Here is a 19010-nt window from a genome sequence, read left to right as displayed (position 1 = left end):
TCATAATAAATAGAGAATGATTAACATGATCAATTGCCCTATTACTATAAACACTACAGAAAATGGGAGCAAGGAAATCTCGACAAGAGGACGAATTGAATCCAAGCTAGAGGCGTATATGCAGTATAATTATGCATTATTAATGAGTGATCCGTTAAAGACTTCGGAGTAAAACTCAACGGTGTCAATAAAGTTCAAGAAGTTAATAGAATATAGTCAACAAAAGAAAATTGTCCAGCTATAAGAATGTTAAAAGTAATAGTATTCATTGTTATCATGTGTTTCAAGGAAAGATTATAGTTCCTATCTTTAGGAAACTCCTTCTTTTGTGCTTCTAGTATATAGTTTAAAGAAAATTGATACCGAGCTTGGCTATTAGAAGTCTATGACTCAAGAAAAAGTTCTATGCAGAAGACCTTTAAAGACTGAATAAAAAGTTGAAATGAACAAGAGTAGATAAGAAGAAAATGAAATTAATTGTAGAATAAGCTGCAGTTTTTGTTGTTATGGTATACCAAGAACAGAATTATGCTATTTGGACAATTCCATATTTGAAATAGTACATTGTCAAATATAACTCTACCACCTTTAAAAGCATTAACTACAATTTACAAAAACCCAGCTACAAATTCAAAAACGAATATGGAAATCGATTTTTCCAATTAAATCGATTTTAATATGGAATCAGCCTATGACGGCCCATGAGTCCATGACCATACCATATTTGATTGTTAAGACAGAATAAATATACATAACCTCTCGGGTCGATCCACTCCACCTCATTTTCATTTTCTTCGTGCCGTTCCTCCTGAGGGTTGCAGTTTCAGGGAACACCATTTCCTTCCCATCGCTGTAAGATCTCTCTCTCTCTCTCTCATTCTACTTTACTCTTGCTTCTCCCTCTTTTACATTTCTTGCACTCTTCATTTCTAATTGTTTCTCTATGGCTCACCTTGCATACTTTGCTTATTGAACAATTTTTGCTACATATTGTGCAGAACAAGGATTAAGAATTGCAACTAGTGGCCTCAACTTCATGGTAATATAATTTTCAACTTCAGTTTTGATTGTTTTGTTTAATACGGTCAAACCTAGCATATAGTTTGGATTTGGTCATAGGATTATTATTATTGGGTTGGAATTTCAGTTTATGTTCTTTTGCGAATACCAAAGAGGGCCATTTATTATACTTATTAATAGGACCAAACACTAGCAACCAGTCTTCATATAGATCTATTTCAAAGTTTGTTTTGCTGAGAAAGAAAGTAAATTGTATAGTTACGATGAGGATTTGATGGATGGTGAACTTTATGAGAAGAATTTGGTTGGTAATTTGAACAAGCAGAGTAGAGCCAAAAAAGATATTTAGAAAGAGACCAAAACCGAGGCTATGTTTGCCTTCTCGCTGTGTTTCTCGATTCATTCATTTCTTGGGAAAAAGCACATTGATTATATTGTTATAGGAACCATATATTGGATCCTTGGAGGGGAAGTGTTAGGGTATGGTTGACAAAAGGACAGATTAGAGAATTTGTGAGCAATGAGTATGAACATTTGCTTATGAATAACTTTTGTATAATGACCACATTAATGTTGGGGTTTCGCTGCCATTTACTTCTTAGTTTCCTGAGATGATGGAAGGGATTGTGGTTGTTATTGGTGTTGTCCTTGTTGGGTTTTCTGCTGAGAGGCAACTATTGTCGTTTGATTGCAAGGTTGTGGTTTTGGAAGGTAGGAACCATCCTGGCGGGAGAGTTTATACTCAGAGGATGGGAAGCGAGGGTAAGTTTGCAGTCATAGGTCGTGGTTGAGTGTTATTACTGGAATTCATGCTTACCATGTAGCAGTACTGGCACAACAACTTTCTATTCCACTTCATAAAGTCAGAATTAATTTCTCGTTATACAAGCTGAATGGGGAACCAGTTGATAAATAAATAGATTCAAAACCACCCATAATTTTCCTCGACTCCATAACTCTGTCAAGCAACTTATTGATAAAGAAATAGATTCAAGTGTTCAATTTGTAATCAATAATTTGCTTGACAAAGTTATGGAGCTGAGGAAAATTATGGTTGGTTTTGAATCTATTGCTTTATCAACTTCTCCCCACTCGACTTGTATAAAGAGCAATTAACTCTGACTTTATGAAGTGGAATACAAAGTTGTCGTGCCAACCGCTAAAGGTTAGCATGAATTCCAGTAATTACTCTCCCACCAAGATCTGCGACTGCAAACTTACCCTCGTTCCCTATCTTCTCAATATAAACTCCCCTGCCAGGATGGTACCTACCTTCCAAAACCACAACCTTGTAACCAAACAAAAATATCTACCTCGCAGCAGCCAACCCATCAAGGCCAACACCAATAACAACCACGATCCCTTCCATCGCCTTAGGCAACTGAGAAGTAAACGAAGGCAAAACCCCAAAATTAATGTATCTTTTATACAAAGACACTCATAAGCAGATGTAAGGAAATGTTCATACTCATTGCAGAAAGATTCTCTAATTTGTCCTTTTGTCACCCATACCCTAACACTTCCCCTCCAAGGAGCCAATATATGATTCCTCATAACAATATAATCATTCTTCTCTTTCCCACCCAGTATGGTTCCTCATAACTATATTACCGTGAAGTGCCACTAGTCGTAGTTCGAATAGTTGTTCTGTACAGTATGTAGCAAAAAAAAATCATTAAGCCGAGTATGCATGGTGAGACAGAAATGAAGAGTGTAAGATATGTAAAAGAGGGAGAAGACAGAGTGATGTAAAATGAGAGAGAGTTTACAGCGATTGGAAGGAAATGGTATTCCTTGAAACTGTGACCCTTGGAAAGGGATTGAGAATGAGGTAAAATTGATTGACGAGAGGTTACATTTGTTTATTTTGTTTTAACAAACAAATACAGTATGGTGATGGACTCATGGGTCCTTTCCAATTAAAATCGACAATAAAGATGATTGATGATGCCTCTCAGAGGTAGAAGCTCGTGGGTTTCCTCGTTCTTATAGATGAGACGGTGACCCAATTGTTTCTTCGACAACAATAAGCAAAATGAATATGAGTTAAATTTTCAGAGATTGATATTCATTTTCTCTTGTTTTTGTTAAATTGGAATCAATCAAGTTACTGTCTTGGATGAGGAAGACCATTAAATTTTACTTCCAAAAGAGGACGTCTGTTATTGTTGGAGATGTGAGCTTCTTTTTTCTACACCATAATGTTACTTTGTTACGTTAGTTCCTGAATCATCTTCACAAATATCTACATTGTACGATGTGACTAAATGCACGTATACAAAGTAATTTTAGACTAACTGTGCATACAAAGTAAATTGTTAACATTTTGTATCAGTTGAAATAAGCCTATGCATCTCAATTTATCCATATGCACACTAGGTTAACATTTTCATGATCGATCAACAATAACAAAAGTATTAGGAAGAAAAGATATCAGCTTCACTATATTGATTATGAGATATATTGGTCTAGATCTAGTGTTGAATTTGTAAGTTTTCGATGGTTATACTTCTTTGTTTTATGATAAAACTGATGATGTTTCCTTTAGCCTCTTTGCGAACCTTGGAAGATTTGTACACGGGAAGTTCCTTGTAAGTGAAGTCATATCTTGCTAATGTTCTGATTGCATTTCTTAATCATGAGATATATTACTTTAAACTTTGTATCATAACTCAGTTTTCACTTCATCTCACAAATTTAGATAGCTTTTGGTAAACAAGTTAGAACAAGATGAAATAGAACATATGTTCATATCTTGCTAATGTTCTGATCACTTGAATAATTTAGAATTAAAATCATGTGATTACAATAGGTGTACAAACTTCCTCTCAAAAAAAATAGGCGTACAAACTTATATGCAAGAGAGAATCTCTCAAAAATGGAAACTAAATTAATCATAAGAAAAAAAAATAACTAACATGATGAATTTCCATATTACTATAAACACTACAGAAAATGGGAGGAAGGAAATCTCGACAAGAAGACGAATTGAATCCAAGCTAGAGGCATATATGCATTATTAATGAGTGATCCGTTAAAGACTACCGGAGTAAAACTCAATTGTGTCAATAAAGGTCAAGAAGTTAATGGTTTATAGTCAACAAAAGAAAATTGTCCAGCTATAAGAATGCTAAAAGTGAAACTATTCATTGTTATCATTCGTTTCAAGGAAATATTATAGTTTCTATCTTTAGGAAACCCCTTCTTTTGTGCTTCTGGTTCAATACCGAGCTTGGCTATTAGAAGTCTATAACTCAATAAAAAGGACCTTTAAAGACTGTATAAAAAGTTGAATTGAACAGGAGTAGATAAAGAAGAAAATGAAATTAATTAATTGTAGAATGAGCTTCAGTTTTTGTTGTTTTGGTATACCAAGAACAGAATTAAGCTATTGGACAACTGCATATTTGAAATAGTACATTATCAAATATAACTCTCCCACCTTAAAAGCATTAACTACAATTTACAAAAACCCAGCTACAAATTCAAAAACGAATATGGAAATCGATTTTTCCAATTAAATCGATTTTAATATGGAATCGGCCCACGACTGCCTATGACAGCCCATGAGTCCATGACCATACCATATTTGATTGTTAAGACAGAATAAATAAACGTAACCTCTCGGGTCAATCCACTCCACCTCATTTTCATTTTCTTCGTGCCGTTCCTGAGGGTTGCAGGGAACACCATTTCCTTCCCATTGCTGTAAGATCTCTCTCATTCTACTTTAGTCTGTCTTCTTTCTATTTTCCATTTCTTGCACTCTTCATTTCTAATTGTTTCTCTATGGCTCACCTTGCATACTCTGCTTATTGAACAATTTTTGCTACATATTGTGCAGAACAACGATTCGGAACTGCAATTAGTGGCATCAACTTCATGGTAATATAATTTTAAACTTCAGTTTTGATTGTTTTGTTTAATACGGTCAAACCTAGCATATAGTTTGGATTTGGTCATAGGATTATTATTATTATTGGGTTGGAATTCCGGTTTATGTTCTTTTGTGAATATCAAATAGGGCTATTTATTAATAGGACCAAACACTAGCAACCCCGTCTTCAGATAGATAAATTTCAAAGTGTGTTTCCCTGAGAAAGAAAGTAAATTTGTAGTTGTTTTTTTTTTGAAGAAACGAAAATAAGTAAATTTGTATAGTTATGATAAGGGTTTTGATGGATGGTGAACTTTTTGAGAAGAATTTTGTTGGTACCAAGGCTATGTTTGCCTTCTCGCTTTGTTTCTCAATTCATTCATTGCTTGAGCATGAGATCCGACCTAGGGTTGTGAGATAATTGGGTGGGAAAGAGCGCAATGATTATATTGTTATGAGGAACCATATATTGGCTCCTTGGAGGGGAAGTTTTAGGGTATGGTAGACAAAAAGACATATTAGAGAATTTGTGAGAAATGAGTATGAACATTTGCTTACATTTGCTTATGAATAACTTTTGTATAATGAGCATATTAATTTTGGGGTTTCGCTTCCATTTACTTCTCAGTTGCCTGAGGTGACGGAAGGGATTGTTGTTGTTATCGGTGTTGTCCTTGATGGGTTGGCTGCCGAGAGGCAACTGTTGTCGTTTGATTGCAAGGTTGTGGTTTTGGAAGGTATGAACCATCCTGGCGAGAGTTTATACTTAGAGGATGGGAAGCGAGGGTAAGTTTGCAGTCGTAGGTCGTGGTTGAGTGTTATTACTGGAATTCATGCTTATCATGTAGCAGTACTAGCACGACAGCTTTCTATTCCACTTTATAAAGTCAGAATTAATTTCCCGTTATACAAGTCGAATGGGGAACCAGTTGATAAATAAATAGATTCAAAACCATTCATATTTTCCCTTGACTCGATAGCTTTGTCAAGCAACTTATTGATAAAGAAATAGATTCAAGTATTGAATTTGTATTCAATAATTTGCTTGACAAAGTTATGGAGCTGAGGAAAATTATGGTTGGTTTTAAATCTATTGCTTTATCAACTTCTCCCCACTCGACTTGTATAAAGGGCAATTAACTCTGACTTTATGAAGTGGAATAGAAAGTTGTCGTGCCAGAACCGCTAAAGGTTTGCATGAATTCCAGTAATTACTCTCCCACCAAGATCTGGGACTGCAAACTTACCCTTGTTCCCTATCTTCTCAATATAAACTCTCCTGCCAGGACGGTACCTACCTTCCAAAACCACAACCTTGTAACCAAACCAAAATGTTTGCCTCGCAGCAGCCAGCCCAACAAGGTCAACACCATTAACAACTACAATCAGTTCCATTGCCTTAGGCAACTGAGAAGTAAACGAAGGCAAAACCCCAAAATTAATGTATCTTTTATACAAAAGATACTCATAAGCAGATGTAAGGAAATGTTAATAAGCGGAAAGATTCTCTAATTTGTCCTTTTGTCAACCATACCTTAACACTTCCTTGAAAATGTGACCCTCGGGAAGGGATTGAGAATGAGGTAGAATTGATTGACGAGGGGTTACATTTGTTTATTTTGTTTTAACAAACAAATACAGTATGGTAATGGACTCATGGGTCCTTTCCAATTAAAATCGACAATAAAGATGATTGATGACACCTCTCAGAGGTACGTGGGTTTCCTCGTTCTTATAGATGAGACGGAGACCCAATTGTTTCTTCGACAACAATAAGAAAAACGAATATGAGTTAAATTTTCAGAGATTGATATTCATTTTCTCCTGTTTTTGTTAAACTGGAATCGATCAAGTTACTGTCTTGGATGAGGAAGACCGTTAAATTTTACTTCCAAAAGAGGACGTCTGTTCTTGTTGGAGATGTGAGCTTCTTTTTTCTACACCATAATGTTACTTTGTTATGTTAGTTCCTGAATCATCTTCACAAATATCTACATTGTACGATGTGACTGAAATTGAATGCACGTATAAAACAACTTTAAACTAAGTGTGCATACAAAGTAAATTATTAACCTTTTGTATAAGTTGAAATAAGCTTATTGGCTCAGAAACCAAGAGAGAATCCACTCTCTAACTCTCAAATGAGAAACTCAAGTTTTATATATTTCAAATTGTGATGATGCATGAAGGAAATGGCCTTAGTTTTAGTAATCCTAGAGGCCTTAGATGCAACTGTAGAATGCTGAAAATTAATGTGAATGCAAGAAATAAAATGTCAACATAAGTGGCTAGGTGGTTGTGTTTCAACCATAGTGGCTTCAATGAGGTAAGGGATGATGTAAGTGACCTTGAGCCTATGAATACTAGGGGGGGTGCAATTAATAGGTTCTACGAATTTCTTGATCTGCATCACTTATGCATCTCAATTTATCCATATGCACACTAGGTTAACATTTTCATGATCAATCAACAATAACAAAAGTATTGGGAGACAAAGATATCAGCTTCACTATATTGATTATGAGACATATTGGTCTAGATCTAGTGTTGAATTTGTACGTTTTCGATGGTTATACTTCTTTGTTTTATGATAAAACTGATGATGTTTCCTTTAGCCTCTTTGCAAACCTTGGAAGATTTGTACACGGGAGGTTCCTTGTAGTTGAGGTCATATCTTGCTAATGTTATTATATTTGTTTGATGACACTTTTTGTATCTGAAACTTTTAGTTAATCTTCAATTTGCTACAATTTGCTTCTCTTTTATTTGAGGGAGCAGGTAATTGCAGGTTTATGTTAATCCTGTTGTTAGCATATATGGAATTTGTTCTTTCCTATTTATTGATTTACCTGGTGATCAATGTCCAAATGTTAAATATGAAAGAGATGGTTATTTCATCACTGTTGATATTGAGAAGGACATGCAAGACGGGCGAGTACCCTTTCAAAGTTTACATATAAAGGGTTTAACTTTAAGAACTAACCAATTATGAAAAATAAGATGTCTTACCACCCCTTTTCATATGAGCTCAGACTATAAGGTATGCCGAATGACTTGCCATCTAAATTCCAAAGACAGTAAGGCTCCATTTGGATAATAAAATTAGATGAAATTGTGGATTGATCCGAGATCATAACAATGTATGTTTGAATTGTATGTTGAGTTGATGCAAGATCACTTCTAACTTTGTATCATAACTCAGTTTTCACTTCATCTCACAAATTTAGATAGCTTTTGGTAAACAAGTTAGAACAGGATGAAATAGAACATATGAGTTCCATTTTGTATTTGATGTATATTAAAATTAGAACAAAATAGGCTATAAGGTAAAAAGAAGTGGTGTATTTTGATTCTAGTGAAAAGGGTGAAACAATAGAGAACATAAAATGATATCTTTTCCCACATTATTTTGCCTATGTACTTCTTGATTCCTCGGTTACTTTTCCTTTTGTATTGAAGAGACCTGAAAATTATTTTCCATATCATCAAAAGCAAAACTAATCAAGGAGAAAAATCAAGAGATATTACTCCATTTTCACACCCTCCCTAATTTTCCCTATTTTCCTATGTGCTATGTTGCAACTTGCAAGTAAGGAAGTTCGTTGAATACCGTAGACATTTGTGGTACAGCTGAGTTACAAGATTTTGTCCTTTCACAGGAAGTGCTATTTTATTTGGCAACTGGTCAGCATGGATATTATTATACAGACGTTCTGCTGACAATGTCTACGGTATTCTGAGCAGTTTCGTATCCTTACAGCTCCCCATGATGTTTTCTGAAGAGAAGGGTACAACTTGCATGCCACTGTCACTACAACTCTGGTGAATATTTTGCATAGGTTGTTTGCTTATCAATAACTTGCTTTGTATGCTAAGTTTTTTTTTTCTACTGCCTAGCGTACCAAGTTGAATGAAGATCTTAGTGATTATGCAAACCGTTAACTTATGTTATTGATATCCTTCAATTTTATGTGAATTGTAAAGTTTGTTTTTTAACCTTTATTTTCAGCTTCAAGCCCTTGTTGATTTGAGAAGACTATGAAACACTTGGATGATCATCTAGTGGACATTAATGTAACACTTAGGGAATCACAAATCCAAAGCAAAGTGAAGAAGTTCAGAGGAGAGGGCATGTCACTGCTTATGAGAAAAGAGAAAATTATCTAAGTGGACATAAGTTGGACATTATAATAAGGAAAAATAAATATGTGTAATTGTTTCTAATGATTAGAAACCAAACATGGACCTTATAAATAACAATACAAATTGTTAGAAAGGTTCAGTTACTTCAAAGCAAAGCTTAATAATATGTTAGTCTATCATACATTCTATTGTCTAAGAAGCTGCTTTTTATCATTATGTCATCATGTTCAAGTATTCTTTTGTTTGGTTCAAGTTAAATCGCATTATCCAACTCTCAAATGATATGTAGATTGATGATGCAGATGAAAATTCCAAATGCACAGATATAAGAACAATTGTCTGCAATATAGTAATAATTATTTTAATTCGAATTTATTATAGTAAATGAAGAAATGCGTGCTCAATAACTCAAAAATTATCTTGTTTTTTGGTTTTTTTAAGTCATATTTCAATTCTATCATTATATAAAGTTAATATTATTAATTTGTCAAAGAAAAAAAGTAGTAATATTTTGTACCCGGACACCTCATTGATTCACATTAGAGGTGAATTTCTAGCCACTATGCTATTTGATAAAAAAAAGAATATTTTAATTATAAATATTCTCAAAAAGATAATATTAAATATTCTCAATTTCACTTAAAAAATTTAAGCCAGTATATCCTTTGTCCGTAAAGACTAATATCTTCAGCCGACTAGAACGGTAATAGATGATAAAGCTCTCTTTGAGGAGACTTAGCACCGCTACATTCTCATAGTTAGATTCGAGCCAAAACCTTTGATTAAGTTGAGTGTTTGTCGTGCGGTTTAGTTCGGTTTCAAGGCTAAAAGTCATCTTAATCGTAAGATAAAAAAATGTTTGCAGTTTGGTTCGGTTCAGTTGGCTTTCATAATAAAAACAGGATCAAACCAAACAATTATGGTTTGGGTTAATTCGGTTGTTGCGAAGTTGCGGTTTTGAAGAGACAATTTTTTTTTTTTTTTCAACATTAAAAAGTTAAAAGTACTTATTTTCCACAATGTTTTAAATTTCATCCAACATTACAATTTTATTTTCATTCATCAATGTTTACATTAACATAAACCAAATTAAAAACATGGACCAAAAGTAACCATCATCGGTAAGAAATGCAAAATACGAGGATTTTTACATTCTCTAAAAGTTCTCATTGAATTTCTATGATTTAAGATATACCTAACATAAACTGTAAAATCAATGCATGTAGCATCAAATAAAAACGCATAAATGCATTTTTAAAATAAAAACCAAAGAAGAAACTTAACAAGAGAAAAAATATGTCATTCTATAAAATATCGAATTGAGTTTTTATGGTTGAGTGACACAAGTTTAATTTGGTGTTTCTCTTAAATTGCAGTTTGTTTTGTTTCGGTTGCTAAAATAAACCACATACCGCGCGGTTGAGTCAAAAAATGACTCAAATACATCTGAATCAAAAAATGACTCAACATATACACGCCTTGTTTTTGTTCCAAGTGATAGAAATGAATACTAATCTCTAATCTACGAATGAAATTTTGTAACGAGAAATGATCAATCTTTGACGTGATAAAACTCACCACAAGCTTCCTTCACGGTTGATTACATCACGGTATTTGTCACTCTCATTCCCTTTTCAATTGCATTCATTCATTCATGATTCACACTATGCATTTGACGTATTGCATTAAATTGTTTTGTGTATTCCTTTTTTAATTCTCAATATATTTTTCCTATGAATAATGTGGGTTACTGTGGTTGTCTATTTATCGACTACACTTGAAATTAAAGACATATATGATATCTAACACAGATAGATACAATACCGACACATGATTATATTTAATTAACTGAAATTATGATCTGTGTTCGATGTGTTAGTGTGTATGTGTTCGTGCTTTATAGGTGATGGTGGTGGTTATTTGACACGCATTACACTAATTAATTAGTTTTAAATTTGGCTATGAAGCACATAGTGAGAACGACATGTATGCATCAATGATAATTTTTTTTTTAAAAAGTGATTAATTGTGTCAGTGTCAAACACGCATCTGACACCAAACACGTCTTTATGTGAGGTAACATTGCTATATAGGGATATACAAGTTTGGTTTGGTATTTGGCTTGTTACAAGCAATATATATGATTGTTATCGTTATTGTGATTTCAGATTTCAGGGATATTTATCCATTCATTCATGTGAGAATGGATGTGAAAACAAAAAGGAGAAATGAGGTAGAGAATGGTGATGAAGGAGAGGATTTAGTTCTAGCTACTTTAATTGCCAATGGAGATGATCTCAGTCCCCTTGTACGGCATGCCTTTGAAACGGGACGCCCTGAGGGGCTCCTTCGCCAGCTTAATTTCGTCGTTAAGAAAAAAGAAGCTGAAATTGAAGACATGTGCAAGACTCACTATGAAGAATTCATCCTTGCAGTCGATGAACTTCGCGGTGTATTGGTTGATGCCGAAGAGCTCAAGAGTGAACTCCAGAGTGATAATTTCAAGCTGCAGCAAGTTGGCACTACCCTTCTTGTCAAACTTGAAGAGCTTCTTGAATCCTATTCTGTCAAGAAGAATGTCACTGAAGCTATAAAGAACTCAATGAACTGTATTCAGGTGTTAGAGCTTTGTGTAAAGTGCAATAATCATATTTCTGAAGGACAGTTTTATCCTGCATTGAAAACCGTTGATTTGCTTGAGAAGAGTTATATGCAGAATATTCCTGCTAGAGCTCTTAAATTGGTGGTTGAGAAGAGAGTTCCTTCTATAAAAATGCATATTGAGAAGAAAGTATGTGGTCAGGTTAATGAATGGATGGTCCTTATACGGAGTTCTTGCAAAAAAATCGGGCAAACAGCGATCGGTCGCACTGCATCGGTTCGTCAAAGGGATGAAGAAATTTTAGAAAGGCAAAGGAAGGTTGAGGATCTAAATATTTCGGGTGCGGATGATCGAGTATATAATTTAGATGTTGAAGAGGCTGACGACGATTCTGCAATGCAATTTGATCTCACGCCGCTTTACCGTGCTTGTCATATTCATAGTTGTATGGGTATCCTAGATCAATTTCATGAATACTATTATAAGAATAGATTGTTACAATTGAATTCAGATTTGGAGATATCTTCTTCACAGCCTTTTGTTGAATCATATCAGACACTTTTAGCTCAAATTGCAGGGTATTTCATAGTGGAGGATAAGGTTTTAAGAACTGCTGGGGGATTACTTGTAGAGGATCAAGTTGAAACTATGTGGGAGACAGCTTTGTCTAAAATGACATCAATGTTGGATATGCAATTCTCACATATGAAATCTGCCACGCATCTTCTCTTGATTAAGGATTATGTTACGCTTGTCGGTTCCACTCTTCGAAAATATGGATATGATATTAGTCCTTTACTCGATGTGCTCGATAGTTGCCGCGACAAATACCACTTGCTTCTTTTGGCAGACTGTAGGCAACATATTATTGATCTTATTCAAAATGACTCATATGAGCAAATGGTGATAAAAAAGGATGTTGATTATGAGAATCATGTTCTGTCATTTAATCTTCAAACAACCGATATTATGCCTGCTTTTCCTTACATTATGCCGTTCTCCTCAATGGTACCTGACGCTTGTCGAATTGTGAGGTCTTTCATCAAAGGCTCTGTTGATTACTTGACTCATGGTGTAAGAACAAGTTTCTTTGATATTGTGAGAAAGTATTTGGACAAGTTTCTGATTGAAGTGTTAAATGAAACATTACTAGATGCGATAAACGGTGGAAATATCAGTGTGTCTCAGGCCATGCAGATTGCTGCAAATATATCTGTTCTTGAAAGAGCTTGTGATTTTTTCCTTAGACATGCAGCTCAATTATGTGGAAGTGGTGTCTCCGTTCGATCAATCGATAAGCCTCAAGCTTCATTAACTGCAAAAGTGTTGCTAAAGACTTCAACGGATGCAGCTTATGTTACATTGATGAGTTTAATCAGCACGCAAATAGATGAGTATATGAAACCACTTACAGAGGTTAATTTTTGGACTTCAGAGGAGGCGAGGCCGGAAGAAAAGGACTACATGAATAATATGGTTGTTTACCTTGATTCTATTCTGTCTACAGCGCAACAAGTTTTACCTTTGGAAGCTATGTACAAAGTTGGAACTGGTGCACTTGAGCATGTTTCCAATATAATTATGACTGCTTTTCTTAGTGATAATGTCAAAAGGTTTAACGCGAATGCAGTTATGTATATCAACAACGATCTTACGCTGTTGGATGAGTATGCAGAGCAGAAGTTTTATTCTTCTGGATTAGGTGAAATCTACAAGGAAGGTAGTTTCAGGAGCTGTTTGATAGAAGCAAAACAATTGCTCAATCTTTTGTCTAGTAGTCAGCCTGAGAATTTCATGAATCCTGTCATAAGGGAGAAAAACTACTATGCACTTGATTATAAGAAAGTTGCTACCATTTGTGATAAATTCAAGGATGCTGCTGATGGCATCTTTGCAGGCCTATCAAATAAAAATACAAAGCAAAGTGCTAAAAAGAAATCAATGGACATGCTCAAAAAGAGACTTAAGGATTTCAATTGATGATTAATTAGGAAAAGGTGTTATTTCATTTAAAGAAATGTCTAGTTGTATTAATTGTTTCTTCTGTTATATGGATGTTTAACTTTGGAATTAATAGTTTTTCTATGTTGCCCTGACTTATTTTTCAGAAATAAAGAACCTTTTGTTGTCTAGTTTCAATTATCTGCTTGATGCTGCTATCTCTTTTCTATATATAAATTTAACTATTGTAGATGATGGTTATGGGGTGGATTAACTTAGACACCCCCAAAAATACTGCATTACTAGAATCTTACAAAGCAATTGGCAGTTGAAATGGTGAAAGGTTATTATTTACAAAAACAATTGATAAACTAGCTACCATAAATTAGAATCTTAAAATTGAGATGGATTGTTTTTTTCTTAGATATGTCATTCATCAACAACAAATTAGTTAATTGAATTAAAAGTGTTTAGTAAACTAAGTTATTTAAACAAGCTGGTAAATACAAATGGCCTAGTTAGATTACTTATATCAAATCATGGGGTCACTTAGTAAATTAGTTTAGGCTAAAATATGCTTTTGGTCCCTGCAAATATGGCGAGGTTGGGTTTTGGTCCCTGGTAAAAAAAAACTAGCCATATTTAAGATGGTACAATCATCATCTGTCACCTAAGCAAAAACTAGCCAAATCAGCAAGAAAGTGGACCCAGGGACTTTTTTAAAAAACAAAAAATTTTGTAGGGACGTTTTTCAAACAAAAAAAATTACCAAGGACCAAAATCCAAACTCGCCATATTTGCAGGGACCAAAAGCATAATTTAGCCATTAGTTTATTCAACTTCCCTAGTTTATATCAAATCATGGCCTAGTTAGATTACTCAATTCTCAAGTGTCATGGGTTTCTACGAGGATAGAAGATATTTCAAAGATTCATTATTTTTATAGTTATGAAAGTTATGCATAATGAGTAGTCACAATAGTCCTTCAATGTATCGAAATTTTAAAATGGTCTTAATTATGCATTTCGTTAGTCTTTGACGTTAAAATAGTCCATCAATGTTGACATTAACTTTTTTCATTTAATATATCAAGGGACTAATATGACAATTTAACGAAGTATTTTAACACAAATGACTATTTTGACTAACATAATGCGCAATCAAAAACTATTTTGAAATTTCAATACATTGAAGTACTATTGTGATTACTCATTACGCATTCAAGGACCAAAATGACTATTACAGTTTTTTTTTTGTGGGCTCTGCCACATGGGACTAACCGAAACTCATCCATTTTCAGTACTCTGGGCAAACCAAGATTTGACAGTGAAATCACTTTTAATTCAAAGCAACTCAATATCTAATTTTTAACCAAAATCATGTTAGAATAGAGCAAACGTGTTTTGAAAGAGTTTGAACACAACTTCAAACATGCTAGTAAACTGCTGGAACGAGTTATGTGGCATTATATATACACGTTATATTCGAGTATGAAGATCAAATAAAGTTGCTCTCAAAAGTGAAATACATGATAGTCAACAAGGTGAGAACATGTCAGTGACAATCTAGAATACAGCTTCGTTGCAGTTCAATAATCTCAACCATTCATCCTTCTGCTGGTTCATCCACCTCAAAAACCTTCCTCAGATTCTCTTCATCATGTTCAAAAAGTTTCCTTGCTTGTTTTAGCTCTTCATTCATAGACAACAGTTCTGTACAACGGTTAAGTTTTGGCATATCCTGCAGTACACAAGAAGCTTTATGAGTCTTGGTCAAAATATCAAGATTGATCATGGTCAGAGCAAGTCTTGTCATTTTTAACTACTGTCTCCTGAATTCGACCCTTTGATAGGAGTAGATAAATTTTTTAACAAAAACTTTTATATGCAAGCTTCAATATTTTCTATCAAAGTGCATATGCTCAACTCGATGAAAAATAACCTTCATTTTAGTGCATTTTTCTAATAATATCAAAGTGCATCTGCTCAACTCGATGAAAAATAACCTTCATTTTAGTGCATGTGCATCATAATATGTAAGTTTATATCTCAGAACTCCTGGCCAAGTGTAGGAAAGGTTTAAGCCGAAGTGTGTATGAGCCTTTAAGGAACCAGAAAACTAACCTCTGCAAGGAGGCTGCAACACATAATCTTAGCATCTTATGGTGCATTTAGCTTCATTAGTAGCACTTATTAATCCTCAAAAGACAAAGTTCACTCAACCCAAAGTTTGATCAATGATAAGAGATCTAATGTTAATCTGATAAATTGTCCTAGAACTATAAAGCCTATGGAAGAAGGGAGGGAAATCTCAACAAAAATGTACAATCAAAACAAGAGATATATGTACAGCATAATTATGCATGAGTGGGGTCCAAAGGACAGCACCATGGTCAATCAAGTTTAAGATGAGGAAGTTGGCAGCGTATAGTCAACAACAGAACTGTGTCCAGCAGTCCGGCTATTATAGTGCTAACAGTGCCCATATTCATTGTTAATGAATAATGTACCATACAATTACCCTGTTGATCCAAAGAGTTAAGCGATTTAAGGCAAGATTATAGATCCTAACCTCAGATTTGACAGATACATTAGATAACCGATTATTGAACCAATACAGGTTATTTAGGATTAGGAACTGATTCACAGGTTTGAAGTTTAAGAACCATTAATACCGACTTTGGCTTATAGAAGCTTGGGAATATCCTACTTGAGAAAGAATTCTCTGTAGAAGACCTTTAAAGACTCGTATAAAAATTGAATTGGAGACTAATACCAGTAACTAACTAACAACTAACAACTTCCCAACTATTAACTTTAAACCACCATTGCAGGCCACTGTGACATAGCATGCTTATTGCCTGCAATAAGCAAATGAAGACCATATATCCATAAAGGCAGACCAGAAGTGATATTTCTAGCTAATAGAAGTGTAAGATTTAAATAAAGTACTTACAAAAAGATGTTCAATAAGTATAGTATTCTGTGTACAGAAATGTTCATTAGAATTTTAGTTAGCTTTTCTTAGTATTCTTATAACAGTTAAGTTATTCATTTATGGGTTAATGGTGCTTTACCCCCTGTAATATAGGTCATTTTTGGTTTTCCTGTAAAAAAAAAAAAAAAAATTTACAGGGGGGTAAATCAAAAAAAATATTTTACAGGGGGAAAACCAAAAATGACCTATATGACAGGGGGTAAAGCACCATTAACCCTTCATTTATTTAGTTTTGCATTTCTCTTTTAATACATGTTGGGCAGGTGATTAAACTTTTTTAAATCACATGGTTCCCTTGAGAATAGTGACAACAGCATGTATGTAGCATTCCATTTCCAGCAGTATTTGAAGATAAATTTAGATTCTTGTTCCCCAAGATTTATATTTGCAACTTTTATTAACAAAAGAGTACCTTGCGAATCAAATAGAGGAAATCCTCAACTGATAGCTTCCCCCTCTGTGATCCAATATCTTGTGCTTTATGTACCTTGACAAAAAAATAAATAAAAAATCATGTAAGGACAAAGGCCAACCACTCCGTGGCACTTAGACTAAGTTGAACAATTAGATACATTAGAATGATACTTACCAGTTCTGTAATATATTCTACAACGATGTCATCCATAAGCGCCACACTTTCAGGAAGTGGCTAATTCAAGTGGAAAACAAGAATAAGTAAAAGTTCAAATTAATATCATAATCTAAAGAATAAAAAATTTGCAAACATAGTATGAAAAATGAAAAAGTTAGAATGAGAATTACATTAGGATCATCTCCGAAGCCATACATCATGTGCTGCACTATAGAAACCAATGAAGAAGATTAGGAAGACAATAGAAATAACTACGCTAAAATTTAAAAACTTAGGAACAAAAATTATTACATTCTCTTTGGAAAACTCCTCTTCTGCGCTTGGATGAAGTGTCTGGTGGTTGTGAGGAAGCTGCTCTTTGTTTTGATGAGGTTCCGGCGGCAGAATTGCTCATTGTTGTTGGTTAATGCTTCCACTGTCATTTTAGTAACTATAGTTAGAGGAAAGAGGAAACTGAAAATACATAAAACTTGAATTTTTTGATAAATGTGTGCAGGTTCTGCTATGCTTCCTGTGCACACATAATCCTATAGAATAAAAACTGGAATGATGACTACACTTATAGTCATCAAAATGAATACAAATACAACCATCGTATCACTGACACCTCTGATTGAAGGCGTGTCGGGTGTCTGAAAACTACAAATGTGATTACATTCAATTAATTCACTTTTTTTATCACTAGTGTTGATGTGTCAGTGTCAAGATCATGTCTGTGTATGTGTCAGTGTCAAGATCGTGTCTGTGTATGTGTCAGTATTTCATGCAATACAACTAAACTTATTTATTTATGATAAAATTTCCAATTCAGGTATTAACCTTATTGAGGCATTTTGACAAACACCTTGCGAACAAACATGTTAAACAAGAAAACAAACAAAAGGGGTTATTTTTCTGCACCCCATTAGTTTCACAGAATTGTAACAACTAAAATATGCATTTCTCCATTATCTTCAATTATTGTTCTACCAAATCAAGCCCTAATTTGAGAACTTATTACCCTGTTTTCGTATTGAGTTATTATGGGTTATGATGATTTTGCTTCAACAATGAACAAAACAGGGACTACAATTAACCTAGCATTACACAGCAAAATTTGCATGTTTCAAGTAACTGAATCGAACGAATGAAAGAAAGAGCAGTGTGGGTTGGATCTTCTTACCTCGAAGAAACGGCTCCGTTTAGGGTGCGCTACGTTGATGGGTCTCCCACGCTGCGAGATGTGGATTAGCAACGTTTGTAGGTTGTTTTACTGTGCACTGCTTAAGCAATCATAAAAGCCATTTTTTTGTTGAGGGAATTATAAAAGCCACCTTTTTAATTATTTTGTATAAAGAAAAATTTGGAATATTTTCAATTATATTTTAATTTTACGCGGTTTTAATAAGGTTCTCATAAAACGTAAGTGGGCCTTAGTAAGATTTTCATAAAGAACTTGGTCTTAGTAGAATTTTCATAGAACATAAATAAGTAATTGTAGGAACCAAATTTTGTTACAAAATATAAATGCTTAGTAGGGGTGTAACAATTTGGATTGTTAATATTGTTGAATGTTTAAAAATGTTAAATAAAAATTACAAGTAATAACTAGGGTGTTCGCGGTGCGGTTTGATTCAGTTTTACGGTTAATACTTAAAAGTCATATGAACTGTAAGATAAACAGACATGCGTTTTGGTTTAGTTCGGTCGGCTTTTAAAATAAAATCTGAATCAAACCAAACCAAACCAATGTGGTTTGGGTTGGATCAATTGGTGTGGTTTTTCTCATACAATTTTTTGTTTTCAACGTTAAAATCAAGTTAAAAAGCTAGAACACAACATATTTTCAGCTATGTTTT

At 34.1% G+C, this 19010-nt stretch overlaps 2 protein-coding genes and 1 long non-coding RNA gene across 5 annotated transcripts; 2 read left to right on the top strand and 1 right to left on the bottom strand.

Moving 5' to 3' along the window:
* Nucleotides 1–7088: 7088 nt before the first annotated feature.
* Nucleotides 7089–9256, top strand: LOC112416595 (uncharacterized). 2 transcript variants are annotated; one of them, XR_005643836.1, is made up of 3 exons: nt 7092–7564; nt 7676–8736; nt 8907–9256. It is a non-coding gene; the product is annotated as an uncharacterized lncRNA (long non-coding RNA). The 2 variants fall into 2 exon arrangements; XR_003007156.2 differs by having other exon boundaries at nt 7089–8736.
* A 1954-nt stretch (nt 9257–11210) lies between these two features.
* Nucleotides 11211–13727, top strand: LOC11416803 (exocyst complex component SEC15A). The gene has a single exon (XM_024774093.2). It carries the CDS (start codon nt 11244–11246, stop codon nt 13620–13622), a length of 2379 nt encoding a protein of 792 aa, XP_024629861.2. The 5' UTR covers nt 11211–11243; the 3' UTR covers nt 13623–13727.
* A 1217-nt stretch (nt 13728–14944) lies between these two features.
* Nucleotides 14945–18492, bottom strand: LOC11427653 (transcription initiation factor TFIID subunit 13). Of its 2 annotated transcripts, XR_003012075.1 has the most exons (7): nt 18335–18492; nt 17464–17587; nt 17343–17380; nt 17170–17229; nt 16993–17067; nt 15707–16443; nt 14945–15323 (listed from the first exon to the last, which is right to left on the bottom strand). XR_003012075.1 is itself a non-coding variant. In XM_003591383.3 (6 exons), the coding sequence occupies exons 2-6, from the start codon at nt 17564–17566 to the stop codon at nt 15189–15191; spliced, it is 411 nt and encodes a 136-aa protein (XP_003591431.1). In that variant the 5' UTR covers nt 17567–17587; nt 18335–18492; the 3' UTR covers nt 14945–15188. The 2 variants fall into 2 exon arrangements, 1 of the variants encoding a protein (XP_003591431.1); XM_003591383.3 differs by lacking the exon at nt 15707–16443.
* Nucleotides 18493–19010: the final 518 nt, after the last annotated feature.

The sequence above is a fragment of the Medicago truncatula genome, chromosome 1 (assembly GCF_003473485.1).
Source record: "Medicago truncatula cultivar Jemalong A17 chromosome 1, MtrunA17r5.0-ANR, whole genome shotgun sequence".
Classification (NCBI taxonomy): domain Eukaryota; kingdom Viridiplantae; phylum Streptophyta; class Magnoliopsida; order Fabales; family Fabaceae; genus Medicago; species Medicago truncatula.
This window is presented reverse-complemented; position numbering and strand designations above follow the sequence as displayed.

What these genes read in the sequence shown, in the direction of transcription:
- LOC11416803 (XM_024774093.2), top strand. Translation starts at nt 11,244, where the DNA reads ATGGATGTGAAAACAAAAAGGAGAAATGAGGTAGAGAATGGTGATGAA.
- LOC11427653 (XM_003591383.3), bottom strand. Translation starts at nt 17,566, where the DNA reads ATGAGCAATTCTGCCGCCGGAACCTCATCAAAACAAAGAGCAGCTTCC. An exon ending in GCTTCGGAGATGATCCTAAT is followed by an intron (nt 17,230 to 17,342) that starts GTAATTCTCATT and finishes CACTTGAATTAG; the next exon opens with CCACTTCCTGAAAGTGTGGC. An exon ending in TCCTCTATTTGATTCGCAAG is followed by an intron (nt 15,324 to 16,992) that starts GTACTCTTTTGT and finishes TGTGTACTGCAG; the next exon opens with GATATGCCAAAACTTAACCG.